The sequence below is a fragment of the Misgurnus anguillicaudatus genome, chromosome 14, assembly GCF_027580225.2.
Source record: "Misgurnus anguillicaudatus chromosome 14, ASM2758022v2, whole genome shotgun sequence".
NCBI lineage: Eukaryota > Metazoa > Chordata > Actinopteri > Cypriniformes > Cobitidae > Misgurnus > Misgurnus anguillicaudatus.
Genome location: NC_073350.2, coordinates 25,048,181 through 25,068,229, shown reverse-complemented (window position 1 = coordinate 25,068,229; position 20,049 = coordinate 25,048,181). Strand labels below are relative to the sequence as shown.

Here is a 20,049-nt window from a genome sequence, read left to right as displayed (position 1 = left end):
CTGTAAAAAAATAAATAATGTGATTTGAAGTTTAAATAAACATATGTTTTTATGTTATTTTAAAGACCCACACTTTTTAAGACCAATGATATTGGACCCACTCACTTTTTCCTCTAATTTAGCGCATGTCTGTTCACTTGTCAGAGAGCCGTAAATGAAATCCATTCCACTACAGAAATGCCCTAACAAATTAAACTCCGTTTCGCGTTTTAGCTACAGCCTTAAACTCCACACTGCTGCTTTATCAAATCCATTCCACTTGGCTCATTCTGAGTCCATATAATGTAAACTCCATTTCGTGTTTTCACTACTTTCGCCCCTCTGAGTCTGTACTGCCGCGACACGACACGCCAAGGTAAACACAACTTTTAGGCTATAAAAGCAAATATTTACTTTAAATCACCAGAATACCAAAAAAGTCATCTACTCCAGTAAAATAAAATAAAAATTCGACGCCCAGGTACCATGTGTGCGCTGTCTCAAGCCTTGGAGGATGGCACTGGTTTACACGCACAGTCGCGCGCACACAAAACATCTTAAACACCGTGCACTGCATTTAGGTATATGTTTCGCGTCTTGTGTTTAAATATTTAAATCCGCAAAGGCCTGAGAGCATGTAAAATGATAAACTTTTGTAACTATGCAGCTTAACGCGTTATTCCCCCCATAACTATATATGTACGCACACACAACATAAAAATCTGTTAAATTGCTATGCCATGCTTTACTTTGCCTTTTAGTATAAAAAACCCTTACTTAATCTGGCATCGTATTGATAATTTTCCTAAATTGCTGATTCATGCTGGTACAATAAATTGCAACACTAAAGAAAGCCACACCATGACTATTGCTTATACCTAATTAAAAAAAAAACCCAAATCATAAAGTATTAAACTTTAGGATGTAACCCATTATACAAACAGCTACATACGTTTTCAGAAAAAAAAGTTTGACCAAAATATTTTAATTTGTGTATTTCTTTTTTATCCTATAAATTAAAGATATATAAATATCACAAAATATCTGCATTCCTGGAACCATCTCACCTGTTATAAGCAAAATATTGCACCATTAGGTAATAGCGCTGCTCAAAGTACAAAGCAATAAGGTGTCTTAGATAAAACTGAGCGTTGTAAAAACAAAAGTGTCAGTGTTGTAGGGCATGTGCTACTGAGATGCTTGCTCCCTGGATCCTAGTTTTGGCCGTGGCCTCTCTGGCCTCTGCTCAGACAGTGGAGGAACAAGCCAAGGCATTCCTACAAAAATTTGATGAGGATGCGTCTCGTCTCAGCTACCAGTATTCCCTTGCGTCCTGGGCCTACAATACAGACATCTCCCAAGAAAACGCAGACAAAGAGGTAAGAGGTGCTTTATATAAAACCTTCTGTCTAATGCATGGATAATAAAAAATCATCTCTAAATTTTCTCTGTTAAATCTTTGTTTGTATCAACAAACTGTTGTTTTTAAAGCTTTTAGAGTTGTTTTTAAAACTGTTGTTTTAAAATATATATATAATATTTGAAGAAAACAATGAACAGTGGCGACGGGACATGTGTGTCCATTAATTCTCTTTAACAGGCTGAAGCATATAGGACCTGGAGTGAGTACTACAGTAAGATTTCTGAGGAATCCAGTGCTTTTCCTATCGATCAGATCTCTGATCCAGAGATTAAATTCCAGCTCAGAAAGCTTCAAGATAAAGGATCAGGGGCCCTTTCACCCGACAAGGCCAGCCAAGTAAGTATGATATGCTGTTTGACAATAGCAACTTATGAGTTTTTAATATGAAAATATTAATTATATTATATATTATATATTAATATTACATAGCTTTAAAACACAATATGTAAGATTTTTGCATTAAAAACTACACCTCCCATTGTTCCACGCACTTTCATATTGACATCAAGCTACACACTTGTTGTTGTTGTTTAGCGACCTCTAGTGACGAAGGTTACATATTGCAATTATGTGCAAAGAAACTAAAACAGTGCAAATGGCTTTTTTATTACAGCTTAGGAATATCTTATCAGATATGAGCACTATTTACAACACAGCAACTGTGTGTAAAATCGACGATCCCTCTGACTGTCAAACTTTGGAGCCAGGTATTTTCAGCAATATATCCCTTTCCTAATAAAAATCATAAATAAAATGCTTTTTTCCATTTTTTCCTCACAATTCAAGTGAAAAAATTCTATTACGTTTTATAAAAAAGACTCTTGAATAGAGCCTAAGAAGTTGGCCAATTTGACTGATATTACACTACATGTTTTCTTTACCAGGTCTAGATAGCATTATGTCAAACAGCAAAGACTACTATGAACGTCTACATGTTTGGGAGGGCTGGAGAGTGGCTGCAGGGAAGAGGATGAGACCCCTGTATGAGGATTACGTGGACCTGGAGAACGAAGCAGCCAGACTAAACAGTATGAACCATTTACAGCTTTGATTGTTCATTTAAGTAAGTTCTGAAATCTGATTGACATCACTTATTTGTTAACTAAAGATTACGCTGACCATGGAGATTACTGGAGGGGGGATTATGAAACCACTGATGAGCCCAAGTATAGCTACACCCGAGACCAAGTAATGGAAGATTCCAGGAGAATTTACAATGAGATTGGTCCTAGAAAATGTCTTGCATCATTAATTTGAATCGAACTTGATTTACCAAACTCAATGGTGCTGTGATGTTTCAGATTTTACCTTTATACAAAGAGCTTCATGCTTATGTGAGAGCCAAACTGCAGAATGCTTATCCTGGTCACATCGAATCAGACGCTTGTCTTCCTGCACACCTGCTTGGTACTGTGTCATGGTTATAATAGGCCATTTTTAGAGATCAAGAATTTCCAAAAATATCAAATATCTTAAAACTAGTTTCGATCACATACGTTACATTACAGGTGATATGTGGGGACGTTTTTGGACCAACCTTTATCCTCTCACCGTCCCATATCCTGAAAAGCCTGATATTGATGTGAGCTCTGCAATGGTGGCCCAGGTAACACGTGATCATTTTTTATTTCTGTACTTCGCTCTATTTTTTAGCTTATTTATCTTTTATCTTCGAATGCTTATAATAACACTCCAGGCTAAAGGTCCAGTTGATTAAAAATTAAATGAAATCTCCGTCCTTATCAATTTCATCTTTAGCTAGAGCAATTAACGTGTTTGAGGATTATGAAGCTGTATTGTTTTTAAATGTGTTTATCTTCTTATCCTTACTTTTTAATGAATTTAAGGCATTATGAATTTCAGGGCTGGGATGAAATGCGACTGTTTAAAGAGGCAGAGAAATTTTTTGTGTCTGTGAATATGCCAGCAATGTTTGACAACTTCTGGGAAAACTCAATGTTTGTAAAACCTAACGATGGAAGGAAGGTGGTGTGCCATCCTACCGCATGGGACATGGGAAACAAACAGGACTTCAGGTGGGGCTGATAATGCTGCATTACTTTTGGTCAAAATGCCTGATGATGTCATAATTTTACATCCCGGTATAGCTCAGTGGTAGAGCATTACGTTAGCATTGCAAAATGTCATAGGTTCGAACCCAGGGAACACATATACTGATTAAAAAGAAATGTCACTTTGGATAAATGTAAATGTACATTTTAAGGCAAATTAAAAATTACATCAGTGTTTTATGTTATAGATTTATGTTTATATATATTATTTTTTAAGAGAATAAAAAATGAAGAGTTTGGTTTCAAAACGCAATAAATCCATTTTGACTAATTTAGGTAAAATGTGTTTTTTATACCAAGAAAGTGGTAAAAACAAGATGAAAACCACTATTTTCTGTTACAAACGTACACGTTATAATAACATTAAAAATTCAAATCCATAATTTGATTTTCAAAGATTTATTATAAAAACTGATTTTTTTGTGCTCGTAAATTATTTGATTTTGATGGCTTACGTTTCTTCCCCACCACAGAAAACCACCACAGGTTTATCAATGCCATCAAAATTATTATTTTGTTTTCTTTTGTTTGTTAATCACGAAGTACAAAGTTGATGAGGAAAACTAGGATTCCTTGTGTATTCAAAGCACCGCCCTTATTGTTTACAATGCTTGGAATGGTGCGCTGTGATTTGTTGATCGGATTTATTGCATTCTGCAGAGAAGAAGGACTGGCGTTTATTGCATTTTGGGAAAAAAGGGAGAAAAGATGACAGAATAAGACAGCGGATATCAGATTTTGCGTAAAATGAAGAATTACTTTTTAATACTGACCAGATACAATACTGATTTTGGCCATAACACATTTTTTTAAATGGCATTTATCGCAGTTTGGAACCAAACTCTTCAAATATTCATACCAGTTTTGTCTTTCTTAAAGTGATGTGTAAACCATTTTAAATCTATAATTTTGTCTTCATTAGTGTGATTAATACAAAAATTTAGCTCTCTATTACAAATAATTTTGCTCATATTATTAAAGAAACCTGATAATGGAACCAAATAAGCCATATATTTATATTTAAATTTTTTATGCAAAGCAACATACAAAGCATTCCATCTATGCATTTATCAGTATGTGTGTTCCCTGGGATTGAACCCATGACCTATTGCACTACTAACTGAGCTACAGAACACTATTTAAACACTGCTGCTGTTGTTGTTTTTAGGATCAAAATGTGCACTGAAGTGAACATGGATAATTTCTTGACTATTCACCATGAGATGGGGCATAACCAGTACCAGATGGCCTATCGTGACAAATTGTACCTGCTGAGAGATGGCGCTAATGAAGGCTTTCACGAGGCTGTGGGAGAGATCATGTCCCTCTCTGCGGCCACACCCTCTCACCTGAAGGCCTTGGGACTTCTACCTGCCGACTTCAGTGATGATTACGGTATAGTGTCAATGTAGACTGAGGGTATCTGGCTTCTTTTAAATAAAATAGCAAAAATAAAACAGTACCAACCAGTGTTTGAACTAATACCAGCCAAAGGTACAATTAAAGGTCCTGTTCTTTCTATGTTTTTGAAGCTTTGATTGTGTTTACAGTGCTCATGTTTCACGTGTAAAAAAGTGGTATTTTTCCACACAATTTACTTATCTGTATACCACTGTTTTTACTGTCCTAAAAACGGGCTGATGTCTTTCTTGTTCTATGAAGTCCCTCCTTCAGAAATACGTAATGAGTTCTGATAGTTTGTTTAGTGTGTTGTGATTCGACAACAGCTTAGCTTAGCAGAGCATACTGACGTATTCCTGTGGGCTGAGTTTAGTCAAAAACGTTTTATTGACGTCATTCAGTTGGGAAGTAGAGGGCTGTAGTCCAAACCTGCCGTTCACTGTAGGCTTTGAAAGGCGAATTCTGTTAAAGAAAATATATCGCCTGGCAGTGAACTTTGAGCTTTAACATTTTACAGGTATTATTTATGCTCTAACAGCAATATTACACACTTACTAAAGCTTGAAAAATGGGATCAGGAAGAACGTGACCTTTAAGCTCTTACGTTTACAGACCCTTAGTTTGTAGAATGTAAAATACTGGAATTAAAATAAGAGCGGTTAATACAAAATGCTGTTATTTAGTAGTACAGCCCTGACAAAGCCAATTTTCCCAGATAAACAGTAAACTAAAGTGGCCGACAGGGGTCGCTGCACTGCAATGAACGAAAACGCATGCAATAGAAAAAAACACTAGCAAGTTATGAAAACGGCTTCATCAGTTTGACAACGCGGCTGCTAAACAGATGTTTTCACATCTAGTAAACTATAGGTAACACAAAAATTAATAACTAAAAAGACAAAAACAATTAATGTAATAAAAAGGACATACCTTTGATGATGATGACATTTGGACAATCAACAACATTACTGAAAAATCCAGCTAAGACCAGCAGAAGCTGTTTTTTGCTGGTTTAAGGTGGCAGTAGCTGGTTTAAGCTGGTCCTCCCAGCCTGGCAAAGCTGGTTAAGCTGTTGGGTCAGCTGGTCTTCCAGCCTGACCAGCTAAGTCCAAAGAAAGTGACCAAAACACAGCTAGACCAGCTTGCTACACCAGTAATACCAGCTAAAACCAAGCTGGGAGACCAGCTAAAACCAGCTGAAAAAATCTTAGCTGGATTTTTCAGTAGGGAACTTTGCTAAATGCCTAAATGTAAACAACTGTTTATATGTTTTGTAATAGTTGTTCACAAGTCTTGTTTGATCTGAGCCATTAAAGGTGCAGTGTGTAAAGTTTTGCGGCATCTAGTGGTGAGGTTGCGAATTGCAACCAATGGCTTAATTCACTGCTCACCCCTCGCTTTTGAAACACATAGAAAAGCTACGGTAGCCGCCACCGGATAAACATGTTAAAAAATGTGTCTGTTAAGGGCTTCTGTAGAAAAATGGTTCCACAAAATGGCGACTTCCATGTAAGGGAACCCTCGTTCTAAGTTAATAAACACATAACGGTTCATTATAAAAGGTCTTTATACACCCCTGATAATACAGTTTTGTATATTATTTTGCATTTCTGTCAAGAGATCCTTCTAAAAATTACACACTGCACCTTTAAATCTTTTTTGTTTCCATTGGCCTTTAGAAAAACCCTCCAGGACTATATGTAGCCTAAACATCTGTTGTGTGAAATAGCTTGTTCAGGGCAGTACAAAAACTGCAATTTGTATAAGTTTTTTCTTAAATACAAACATTTTGCACACTATGCAAGGGTAACTGATGTGAACTTATAATGCTCTGTCACGTAGTGTGCCAGCGACCTCATCTCAAATGTATACTTGACAAAACAGATTTTTCGTTAAAAAGATATTCATTTAAGGAAAATATTCGCTTGAGGAATTTAAGGAAAAAAACACACCTGGTTGTATATCGAAGAACAAACTAAATAAAAGCTGTTACATCAATCTTTGCATCTTATTAGCTGTTTATAGGAGAATTGCAGTCGGTAGACTGTCTTGCAAAACACATAGAAGGAAACAGCAGATGCTGTTTTTAATAAAAAGCACAATGACGTTTACATTTTAAACCAATTTCACTGGTTTGCGAACTACATGGAGTATAAAAATGTCTCTCAGATATTTGTAATAATTAACTGTAAAAACTCATGCTTATCATGCATCGAATTGGCTTTCTTGTTATTTCTTTCTTGTTAACTTTAAAAAATTAAAAAAATAAGTTGAAAATGTGGCCATTAGGAACACACTTGAAGGAAGTCATAAACAACGTCTAATTTCGAAAGCTGCGTCCTCCGGAGGTCACATTTGTCATCCGCATAAGTCTTAGAGATTTATTATTTTAGGTTTAATAGGTCCCACGTGGAATAAATGATCAATGTGTAATGTTTTTCTCAAATGAGACATTCTCAATGACGTATGCGGCTGACGAAGATTGTTTTTAATTGCATAATGTCATTAAATACAAAAATCACATTTTGCTCAATGCCACATAAACAAGACGTAGGCTATTAATCACATGTGTTACCAAAGAAGAAGAACAAAGAAGAGAGAAAAAAGTACAAACAAATAAAGTACTTTTAAAAAATGACACGTTTTCAATGCTTTTTTGTTTTTGACTTTTTTCAAAGTGGTACTGTATATTTTGAAATCATTCATAAAATGATTTTATCTTTATTGATGAGATGACTCAACAACATTTATTGAAATTTATCTGGATATCGCCATAATTGTGCAATTGTATACAAATTAAAAATATGATTAAAGACTGTAGTGTTTATTTTCATAAATCAGTACGCAGCAACAGTGGCGCAGTGATACTCCTGTAATGCGGTCTGAACCATGAGTTTACCGGGGTATTTTATCACGGCTTAAAACGCGTTTCAACCAATCAGAATGAAGAACCAGAACTGCCTGTTTTATAAGAAACATCGACCACTCCAAATAAACCTACCTAATGTATGTTTCAAATACAACAATAAATATGTAGTTATTTTTTTTGTTGGTTGAGTCAAGCTGTGAGTCCTTTTTTAACCTCAATCTAACGGAAACATTTTGCATCCACAGAGACAGACATTAACTTCCTGTTAAAGCAGGCGCTTACCATCGTTGCTACTCTGCCCTTCACCTACATGCTGGAGGAGTGGAGGTGGCAAGCGTTTAAAGGGACCATCTCAAAAGATGAGTGGATGCTGCGCTGGTGGGAAATGAAGAGAGTGACAGCATTCATCATAATAAGACAACTTCAAAGTATGACATCATTCTCAGTTACATAATTACTCACCATAACCTTGTCACAGGAGAGAGCTAGTAGGTGTAGCTGAGCCTGTGCCCCGAGACGAGTCATACTGCGACCCACCTGCCCTTTTCCATGTGTCTGGGGATTATTCCTTCATAAGGTAATATGTTTGATGTATGAACCCGAAACAACACTTAAACAAGGTCAAAGAGCAAAGCAATGATAAACCACAGTAAATAAATGTATTAAATGGAGACAATCATGCATCCTGACAGATAATTTCTCTTTATTAAAAAAAGTAAACTGATTTTCACACTTTACACTAAAGCCACCTATTTATCTGTTTCTCATAAGGTACTTTACTAGAACAATATATCAGTTTCAGTTCCAAGAGGCATTGTGTAAGGCAGCTGGACACACCGGCCCGCTTTTCAAATGTGACATTACAAACTCAACCGAAGCCGGCAACAAACTTAGGTATGCTGAGCGTTTTGTTTCTCTTATTATTTGGTTTGTTGCCTCTGGTGTACTTTTCTTTAATACCTCCACTGCAGACATCGGATATAAGAATAAATATATTCGCTGTAGATTAACAGTGGCATTACGGTCCACAGGCACATGCTTGAGTTAGGCCGATCCATGTCTTGGACTCGCGCCCTTGAGGAAGTTGCAGGAACCACAAAGATGGATTCCCAACCTCTACTAAATTACTTCAGCACTCTCTTGGAATGGCTAAAGCAGGAGAACCAGAAAAACAACAGATTGACACACTGGAACGTCAACCGTGACCAATGTCAGTTTTTCATTTAAACATATTCTTTTAATGAACTGTTTTAAAGGTGCAATGGGGACTTATAGTGACTTATAGTGGTGAGACTTATGGCGCTTTTCCATTGCATAGTACCCCATGGTTTGGTTTGGGTCAGGTCAGGTCAGCTCACCTCACTTTTTAGCTTTTCCATCGAGTTTAGTAACACTTCGGAGTGGGAGGGATTATAGGCATGTCGTTATATTTGCGCTGTCTACTGCTGTGACATCATACAAGTGAGAGCGTCGTTGTACATTCCCATACATTAACTTATTTCTCATTCCGCCACAAAATTAAAATTGACCACCACAAATAGATGTGTGCACATCGCGTTTATCACTACCTCTGTCTCACATGACAGCTTCTGTACAAACACCTGTGGCATCAGTCGACGCGCTCCGCTGAGCCTCATTTAAGTTGCATTTAAGCATATATGCGGACGTGCGCATCGCGAACGTGCCACCACAAACTGCAAGTCTGGAAAAACTGTTATGATGTTCCTAATTTACATTCTGTGGATGTTTTCTAACGCTAAAAGGGAGTTTGGGAACTTACAGCTAAGCACAGATGACAACATGTTTAATCGAGACAGCGCAAGCTAGCATGAGGGTAAAGCTAATATTTTACATTATAGCAATGACGTTGGTAGTGACAATTCTCCTAGACCAATCAGTGATCTACAGTGTTTTCGCGTCACGTTTTGGTATCAGCTCGGGTCACTTGGAACCCCGACCGAGGTGGTCCTTAAAAAAGTATCGGGTACTACGTACTGCACCCAGTGGAAAAGCTCCCAAAAGTAAGCTGACCCATGTAAGGGAAAAGGCACTGTATGTAGATAAAACGGCTCATTCTAAGGGAATAAAAACAATACAGTTGATTTTGTAAGGTCTTTATACACCACTGATAATATAGTTATGAATTTTATTTTGCATTTCTGTCAAGAGAATTACAATATAAGGGATTTTTAGCATAATGAACAGCATTATTATAAACCAATTGTTGCATTTATTAAAACTATATATTTACTGTATTATACAGATTCAGAAAATGCTTTTAAGGTCAGAATAAGTCTAAAAGCTGCCATGGGAGGTGACGCCGTAAGTCCATTAAAATTTTAAACATGCATATATTTATGGATATAAAGGGAAAATAACAGTGTGTAATGTTTTTCCTCCAGTACACTTGGAATTCAAATGAAATGTATCTCTTTAAGTCCACAATGGCTTTTGCTATGCGCAAATACTACTTGGAAGAAAAGGGCCAAGAAATGAATTTCATGTCAGTGATGTTTATTTGTTTCCTCCACTCAGTACATATTACAGAATAATGCACATGAATAATTTTTCTGATGAAATAATGAATTTCTTTACATGCAGGTCAGAAAATATCTACACATACAAAGAAACGCCTAGAATCTCATTTTATTTTGTGGTGATGGACCCAACCACACCAGGCCTGATTATTCCTAAAGCAGAAGTGGAGGCAGCTATACGGTATTATCTTACTGCACCAATTTAGAACAAATATTAAATATTTAAATAATAATAAATAATTTTTATTCTTATTCCATAAAAGTACTTTTAATAAATATATATATATATATTTAATTTACAATATAAAAATGACCTTTTTGCCTTAAAATTTTGTGTTAATTCAACTTATGTAATATATAATAAATATGAATTTAGTAATTAGTAATACACAACAATTTTTGTTGTCAAGTTGAATTTTAAGGCAACCAGGTAACTTACTTTTTTAAGTTGAACCAGCAAATCTTTTTTTACAGTGTATATCATTATTTTCAATTCTGTAGTTGATCTTAAATGTATAATTAACCCTTTAATATACGTTTCTGTAGACAGTTTCAGCAGTAATAAACAATGGCTTTCGTGGAACACATGTAACTTCCGGTAAACTCCGCTAAGAATCAATCAACAAAGTCCTTTTAAAGTAGTTTAGTCCTGAAAACATGCTAAATAAACAACAAGTAGGTTACCTTAGTTCATATTTCATAGCTAAAGCGTATGTATTATACAATGTTAACTACAATCCGCCCTTCACATAGCGGTGATCCGTGATCGCCGTCTCCCCTTGTCTTAAAGAAACCAAAACATTTGTTATTTTCGACAAGGTATTTGTTCCAGAGTTCATTTTAGCCACTAGCCAGGCCATTAAACAAACAGAAACCAGAAGTAAATTTCCGACCAGACGCGTAACCGTGAAAACGCACGTGCATCCGATGAAACCGTCTATATTTTGTTGGACACAAAGGAAAATATTTTGAAAAATGATAGTAAGCACACAGTTGCCATAACCATTGACTTCCATAGTAGAAACAAATATTATGGAAGCATTGTGATAAATGATGTTAAGCACAAAGTTAATGGTACCTATTGATTTCCATTGTATTTGTTTTTCCTACTATGGAAGTCAATGGTTACAATCACCTCAAAATTTGAAGAGTTTGGTTCCAAAACGCAATAAATCCATTTTGACAAATTTTGGTAAAAACATGTTTTCTATACCAAGAAAGTGACAAAATAAAAACCACTATTTTCTGTTACAAACTTTAACAGAGCATCTTTAGGTTATAAAAACATAAAAAATTCAAATCCATAATTTGATTTTCAAAGATTTATTATAAAAACTGATTATTTTCCCCCCAAAATGCAATAAATCTATGACAAGTTTTTTTCCAAAATGCTATAAATCTATGGAATCAATATATAAATGTGCATTCATCTTTGCCATGTTATATTCATTTAGTTGATTAGTGGTATACACTGATTAAAAAAGAAACATTAATAGCATTAATCAAAAGACTTACTTTGTCATATTAAGAACATTGTCATTGCTGCTATCATCCTTGTGATGTCGTCTCTGAACTTTTTTCGCAGCGATCAGCTGTAAAATGTTTTGGTCCAGCTCGATTTTCGTTGACTTCGCGTAAAATAATGGAAAGTTTTTCATAAGATCCTCTGGGGTCAATGTGTTAGCATGACAAAAGCTTGATGCTGTTGTAAGAACAGGCAATAGCGGACATTTTTCCTTCACCCGAGTGCCTCTCGTACAAATAATTCGATTTTGATGGCTTACATTTCTTTCCCGCAACAGAAAACCACCACAGGTTTATCAATGCCATCAAAATATTACTTAGTTTTTGTTTGTTTGTTGATCACGAAGTACAAGATGAGAAAACTAGGATTCTGTGTGTATTCAATGCGCCACCATTGTTGTTTACACTGCGTGGAATGGTGTGCTGTGATTGGTATAGTGGATTTATTGCATTCTGCAGAGAAGGAGGACTGGCGTTTATCGCGTTTTGGGAAAAAAGGAGAAAAGATGACAGAATAACACAGCGGATATTGGATTCTGCGTAAAATTAAGAATTCACTTTTTAATACTGACCTGATACAATCTTGATTTTGGCTGTAACTTATGACAGGATTTTTATTTTTGAGTGAACTATCCCTTTTACTAAAACTGAACTGAACACAACACATTTGAATGTTTTAGAACTGGTCACATGAACATCAAATATAGCCATGATTTCTAGAGAAAAAAATATTTTTAGTGACCACAAAAATTCCCTTACATAATGACATGCGGTCTGTCACAGGCTTTCAAGAGGACGTATCAACAGTGCATTTCTACTCAGTGATGAAACAATGGAATTTGTTGGGCTGATGGCAACTTTGGCCCCACCGAAGGAGGAAAAGATCACAGTTTGGCTGGTGGTGTTCGGTGTGGTAATGGGACTAACAGTATTTGTGGGGATCTACCTTGTTACCTCAGGAATATTCAATAGGAGGAAGTACGTATTAAAGGGGAAGCACCAAATTAATGACTCAATATTTTTGGAATGCAGAATATAGCCAGCTCCACAAAATAATTACCATAGATCATTATGATACAGTTGATTCATGTTCCTTTTTTGTGTTTTCAAGTTACATTTCTAAAACCTGATTTGACCAATAAGAAACCATTGACTAAATGTGCAAAATTTGATTGAATTTTTTTATTTCCTATTTTCTCAGGAAAGCTAAGAAGGTGGAGGACACTACAAACCCATATGAGAATGCAGATAAAGGGCAAGTGAACAAAGCCTTTGAAGATGTTGAACAAACAGGATTCTAAAGAAATTGATTTTATCAAACCTAACAGGTTCTCATTAACATCAGAATGGATGAAAAAGCTTTTACACCAAGACATATGGAGACTTTTTATATAATGTAATGAATAAAATACTTTTTCACAAATACATAAAGAGAATCAAATGGAAAATAAAAGACAAATGTTAATAGTTAAATATTTTAAATATGTTAGAAAGGCACAATGTGTTTTTTTACAGATGTTTTTGTTAATAGTTTAATAAACATAATAAACAACAATATAATAAAATAAAATGTAAAAAGAATTGTCAGTTTCAAAGTCGTTGAACAAAAAAGTAAAAAAGATGCATACTGTGTATACTGTACGTATTTATAAAAAATTTAGTTCCAGTTCCAGTTCTTGATTCAGTTCATGACAGGTGTCCTTTAAGAATACTTAACATACTATGTGGGACATACAAATTCTTATTTCAAATACTATTTAGAACGAATAGTCGTCAGGTCTGTTGTTTTTTCAAGCGAAAGGAAGGGTTTGAGTTAATACAAGTTTTTTTTGCTTGAATATTTTGTAACCGTTTTATAAAAGAATTCATAAAAAAATAACGTAGCTTATATTCAAGGCTGGTGCTGTATAGTCGCATCATGTCAGCTACCTTCAGTCATGACTTATTCATTTCACAATGCAGCACAGTCTCTGGTACCTTTTTGCTTACATACAAGGCTACAATCAACTGAGATACAATTTTCCCAAAATATAGTCAGTGGAAAACTCATCTAATTCATCTGAAAGCTTAAAATTCAAGCAGTTCTCCAAAACTTATTTCCATATTTAACGTTTACAATGCGAAATAGTTTTTGTGGTCTCACTCTCGATTAAGGAGAAAAAAGTGTTGAGTGGAACATCGCCGCATAGATTCCCTCTTTGCAGTTTCATGACATTGCTGTCTAGAGAAAATATAAACCATCCGCTGTGAAGTGCTGACTCAAAACGATAGAGACCGCTTAGACATTGAGACATGAAGAAAACAAGGGACCATTTCTCGGAGTCATCTGCAGAAATGCGGCGTAGCTTGTTTAAGTCGTACATCTGACATAAAGACGATAAAAATGTGGTTAAAAACTCTCTTGGTTTCCTCACAAGTGATGCATGTCAACATGTGAATTGTCAATGAATGAAAACGTACCGTAACTGATAAAATCCTTTCATCGCCTTGCTTGATGCAGGCAAAGAAGTTTTCTGTCCCTGTGAAGTTCAGCAAAACTGGAACACCTGGTCGTGTTTTTCTGGGCACTGCATGATAGTAGATGTTGATCTTGGCTGAAATACAAGCAAGTTTGAAATAATAATAAGATGGACAGACTGAACAGTTAAAAAGTAAAACAGAAATTATAAGAAAGATTACAAAACTACTTCTTGTACAAACCTGACATTGTATCCTCCAAGCAAATCTCTTTAATTGATGAAGTGACATATTTTCCATGAAGAAAACTTTTCAGGAACAAATTGTTTCGTTCTTTACACAAAGTTTGGTTGAAATCTAAAATGTTGTAAGAACATCATGTTAGTTAGGGACACCATTTATCATTCATTTAAAATGATAGTTCACCCAAAAATGAAAATTCTGTCATCATTTACTTACTCTCGTGTTGTTACAAACCTGTAAAAACAAACTAAGGAAGATATTTGTATCCAAACTGATCCGAAGACTTCCATAGTATGCTTTTATCCTGGAAGTCAATGGGGCCTCCGATCAGTTTGGTTACAAACATTCCTTAAAATATCATCTTTTTGTGAACAAAGAAATGTATACACGTTTGTAATAACGAGAGTGAGTAAAATGATTTCAATACCAAATCTATTTTTTATGCAAAAAAAGTTAACAATTCAATGTGAATGAAATCAATGCAACAGAACAAATAAATTATTTCTTACTGCAGTCAACCTCATCTCTCCCGCGTGTTAAAAGAATTTCCTGGCAGTCACAGTTGTGTAAAGGGTTGTTGTTGTCAAAACCACAATCAACATCCAGATGAAGAATTGTGTCAGCCATGGTGATAATAGGCAGATCGTAATCTTCAAAGTCCTTGTGTTTCGACTCGCAAGGTTTTGAATTCGGAGGTTCCTGGTTCCCTCCTGTTTCCAGACTTTCCTCTTCTTCCTGTTTCATCTTTAGGTTGTTGCCACGTTTGTACAGACACAAATCCTTTTGTTTTAACTTTACATGTGTATCGTCAAAGACCGAAGATTATTTAGCTTCTTACAACTGAAGAAAACCAATATCAAGTCATCCAAGTTCAGACAGGTGCATACTAGTCCTCAAACAGCTCTTAAATTAACCGCGAAACCGTGATGATTTCATCATAGACCACGTGATCAACCCATGTTTTCACTCTGTAAAAAAACCCTATGAAGTTTTTTCCTTCAGTGACCTATTTCACTCTTTCATCTAACCACAGAATATGTGATAATGCAGTGGTGTGTGCCAAACTATAAAAAAGATCAAAACAAATAATCCTGTCATGGGGAAGTACCCTTTAAAAGAAGAAAGTACAGATGTGTATACATTTTGTACCAATGTACATTTGAGGTACTGATATGCACTCTTTTTTATAGCAATGTGTTGTACTAATAAGAGTTGCAAAGGTGTACTTTTTAAAAGGGTACAGCCCCCCTGTGACAACTATCGACCAATTTTTTGGGCTCAAAACTGTCCATTCTTGACTTTTTAGTCGGCTAGAGAAGTGTTATGTTGTGAGGTAAGGAGAAAAATCATAATACTAGAGAGCGGGTACGTGCAGACGTTTATTGTGGAAATCATTAAAAGCATTAAGCAGTAATTAAAGATGATCACTTAATCTATCCAAGACTGAAGACACGAGCCAAACATATTAGTCACGGGAAGTGGAAACCCTCAGGAATGAATCACTGTTGTTTGGCAGTTTAAGCTATTATTACAGTTTTTCTCAGTCGCTTTGGTACATTTTTCAGATCAGAATTGAAACAACCTGTTCAATCTTCACATCATTGTGTCACTTGTGAACATCAAAATAGCAGTTTCTTATTTCTTTGAAGAAGTTGCAATGCTTTGGTACATCCATGCAAATGAATATGTACAATTCTGTGCTGTTTCCTACATTATTAATCGCTTATGTCATGCTGATCAAAGTGTATTATGATAGGTTTCGTCTCAACCCCCACAACATTTAGACCAGGGATGTGCACAGGAATTTTGACCTAAAACAAGGGCACCCCTCCCCCCGCCAAAAAAAAACAAAACTCATGGGCTATAGACAGTTTCAGCAGTAGCCTAACAACATAAACAAGCGACTGTCGTGGTCCGCACGTAACTTCTGGTAAACTCAGCTAAGAATAAATAACAACAAAGTACTTTAAAAATAGTTTATTTATATAACAAGAAAAAAACAACAACACATAGATTACCTAGGAAACCAAAACATTTGTTATTTTCGACGAGGCATTTGTTCAAGAGATCAGTTTAGCAACTAGTCAGACCCAGTGGTGGCTGGTCACTAGGGGGCGCTGGGGCGCCACCTGCCAAAGTTGGCCAGAGAAGAAAGCTACTTTAACATGTTACAAAAAAGATAAATATATAATGCAAAATAATACAAAATGAAATCGTTTAGTGGTACCATTTCACTGTTAGTCATGCTATCATTTATTAAAAAAAAAAATAATAATCAAAACTGAGTTCGTTTTGTGTGGGTCATGTTTTTGTGTCTGGGGCGCACCCCTAATGAGTGTCTATGTAGGTTAGTAAAAAGGGTAAAAACATGTGACCTGAGGCTGAGCTCTAATTGGCTGGTAAGCGAATCAGAATAGTTTTTTATGTCTTTGGCCTCATGTGATTGGATCGTTCTCAGAGTCTCATAACCGCGCTGCAGATTGCCATGTAACTGCTAGATACAGTACTGATCAGTGAAAGCAAGTGAAATACCTTGAGATTAAAGAAAATATGATTTAAAATCACCCTTTACAACGAGTTCATTTGAAGAATAAATAAAGCATTAAGGAACTTGGACCAGATTGAGCAGCAGGAAGTGGAGTTTACATGCTTTTCCAGGACTTATGGCAAACAGGGTTGGCTAACGTTAGCAGGATGCTATGTAAGTCAAATGGCTTTTATTATTTCCCTGTTTGCTGTTTATAAGAGCTGCCTTTGCGTGGACATGATGTTCAGATAATCTGGTATTTTCCGTGGCTTGGTCAACTTTGTTGCAACGTATTGGTCTGTGATTAGGCAACTTTACTCTGTGTGTGTATGTGTGTTTGTGTGTGAATGATTACCATGATTAGTTCATTACTGATAATAAACCCACATTATACTCACATTCATAGTAAATTTATTTCATGATTTAGTTGACTTCAACAGTAACATTTTCAGCAGTAATGATTCATATTCATCAATATTCATCAGCTGATAAACATCTATTTACAGACCTGCATTACCAGTAAAAGTTTAATTTCAAGTTAGGTGTTAGGTGTGTTGTAGGCCAGTGGTTTTCAAAGTGGTTTTATGACATTTTATGAAAAACATTAATTTATCATGAAGTTTGTGTAATTGAACCTAAAAAAATAAGGCTACTAACCAAAAGCACTACTTTTTTGAATAATTTAAGTTTTTTTTATTAAAATGTTGAGTTTAAGAAAAAAAATTTTGTCACAAATTTTCTTTGGGGGGGCCGCAAAGGAATGCACCGTACACAAGGGGGGCCGCACACTGAAAAAGTTTGGGAACCAATGTTGTAGGCTACAGTATACAGCGAATCAGACGTCAATCATCGATGGATTTTCTTCAATCTGTGCTACAGTATTTCTGTAGGTTGCACACGTTCTGGGTCTGACAACGAACAGGTCGCGCATATAATAGCGGGTACATGCGTGAAGTTTGCTTTTAGTTAAAAGATTAGTAAATTAGTATTCACGTCATCCAGCATTCTTTATTTTCTCGTGTTTCTACATAGGCTACGAGTAAAACTGCTTCAAACGATTTAGTTTTGATTCGCGAACCAATTCAAAACATTAGGCCGATTTGCTTTGTAAAGAATCGACTCAAGAGTCATTTATTTGCAATAGGCCTACTTTGCAAAGATTTGACTCAAACGACTCATTGATGCGCGAATGTCCCAAAAACACGAGACGGCAATTTAAAAATAAAATACACATTTCGTAATTAATTAAAATACAGGAACGAAGGAACCTGTAACAAAGTAAAAGTACGATTTATTTTTTTCCACCTCGGAAGGGCAACGTGAGGCGAGAAGGGCATATGGGCAGTTGCTCGGGCAACCCCCCTGTGCATGCCCCTAGCATAAGTCTTGTACAAAAGCCTTTGCTGGTAATGAAAGCTTCAAGACACCTCATTTATGGAGAAACTAGTTACATGAATTGCTCATTTGTGGTTTTGACGCATTCTTTCAGACAAACAAATCTTAAAGGTTCTGTGGGCAAGCAAAAACCAAGATAGGGAAATGATGGTTAACTACACAGATAGTATGTGTTAATTTTTACACATTTTTGTGCGGTAAGCTTTTAACACATTATGTGTAGTTTTACCACATTACGTGTCATTTTGTGTTGATAGTGTGTTTAAATATTTATATTTAAATAAATATGTTTCAATAATAACACAGAGATGGATGGATTCTGGATCACACGCATTTAGTGTGTTGTCCCAGAATTAACACTAATTTGTCGATTTTAACACATTTGTTCTAAGAGTGTATACAACAGAAATGTAAATAAGACCTAACTTTATTGGGTCTATACCCAATATAGTTCGTCTAGAGCAGTGGTTCTCAAACTTTATCGGTGTGGGGCATAGACTGTATAAAAGATGGACGACGCCTGTTCGCTCTCTTCCATTGGTGAAAAGTGAAGCCGCCAGTGTCCCGATATGGCGCTGACATCTTGGGTCTTGAGTCTGCGCAATAGCGATTTCGGGACCAGTCCTGCGCAGTAGTGAGCAGGAAGGGAAGGCGAAGTCAAAACCCCGCCCTCGCTCTCGTAGAATGCGCATATCACACGATATCACAGCTGTCAATCATGACGTGACACCACCGTTTTTATATCATTAAATAACTAACTAAACACAAATCTATTTTAAAAACAAACATTTGAATTTACATCAGCGTGATAAAAACTACAGTAAATGACAGAAACCAGCTTTGGAAAAAAGATAATTGAAGTGTAATTAATTTTTTTAGTTGGTCTCAAGTCCCATTGAATAACATGGGGAGGCGGGCTTTATGACCTATACTGGGACCGGTCACTGGGGGGCGATCGAGACGTTTTGGCTTCACTTTTCAGGGCTTGTGCGGCACGCTTGGTGTGCGGCCCCCTTGTGTACAGTGGGCCCCACTTGTGCCCTTTTTGACCCCCCTAAGAAAATGTATGACACAAAACGTGCTAAAACATAAAATTTTAATTAAACAAAACTTAAAAAAATATACAATGTAGTGCTGTTGGTTAATAGCCTTAATTTTCTGAGGTTTAATTACACAGAATTCATAATAACTTAATGTATTTTATAAATTTTTTTAAAACTGGGGCCCCCAAGCACAATCTTAGGACCCCCAGTTTGAGAACCACTGGTCTAGAGTGACCTACTTTTACCCTAAATAGCCTTTAGCGGTTTTGCCTAAATAACTGTCTGTAACAAAGTCAACAGATGTTTAATGTGTTTGCTTTCATTTCATTTCTCTTACACTTTCTTAGCGTACACACATAATCTATTTTTAAGTAGCCTAAGATTTGATGTCTATAGACTTTCATTGACAGCCAAAATTTTGATCTTTAGTTCTTTCCACAGACTTTCAAGTCAGGTGATTGGCTGGGCAATTCTAGCAGCTTAATTTTCTTTCTCTGAAACCAAGCGAAAGTTTCCCTGCCTGTGTGTTTGGGTTAGGGTTAACCCATCATGAGACATTTCTTGCATGACACCTAATGA

General features: G+C 36.0%; 2 protein-coding genes across 2 annotated transcripts; one reads left to right on the top strand and one right to left on the bottom strand.

Annotated features, from left to right (window-relative positions):
* The first annotated feature begins 1,130 nt into the window (after positions 1–1,130).
* ace2 (angiotensin I converting enzyme 2) lies at positions 1,131–13,276 on the top strand. The gene is made up of 18 exons (XM_073876137.1): positions 1,131–1,358; positions 1,580–1,738; positions 2,016–2,109; positions 2,287–2,430; positions 2,511–2,626; positions 2,707–2,809; positions 2,911–3,008; positions 3,266–3,438; positions 4,643–4,869; positions 7,990–8,139; positions 8,228–8,321; positions 8,516–8,638; positions 8,776–8,954; positions 10,008–10,066; positions 10,147–10,247; positions 10,346–10,462; positions 12,589–12,783; positions 13,007–13,276. The coding sequence occupies exons 1-18, from the start codon at positions 1,176–1,178 to the stop codon at positions 13,104–13,106; spliced, it is 2,415 nt and encodes an 804-aa protein (XP_073732238.1). The 5' UTR covers positions 1,131–1,175; the 3' UTR covers positions 13,107–13,276.
* Positions 13,277–13,463: 187 nt separating this feature from the next.
* LOC129427965 (uncharacterized) lies at positions 13,464–16,068 on the bottom strand. The gene is made up of 4 exons (XM_055184792.2): positions 15,015–16,068; positions 14,506–14,619; positions 14,266–14,399; positions 13,464–14,168 (listed from the first exon to the last, which is right to left on the bottom strand). The coding sequence occupies exons 1-4, from the start codon at positions 15,247–15,249 to the stop codon at positions 13,911–13,913; spliced, it is 741 nt and encodes a 246-aa protein (XP_055040767.2). The 5' UTR covers positions 15,250–16,068; the 3' UTR covers positions 13,464–13,910.
* Between the last annotated feature and the right edge of the window lie 3,981 nt (positions 16,069–20,049).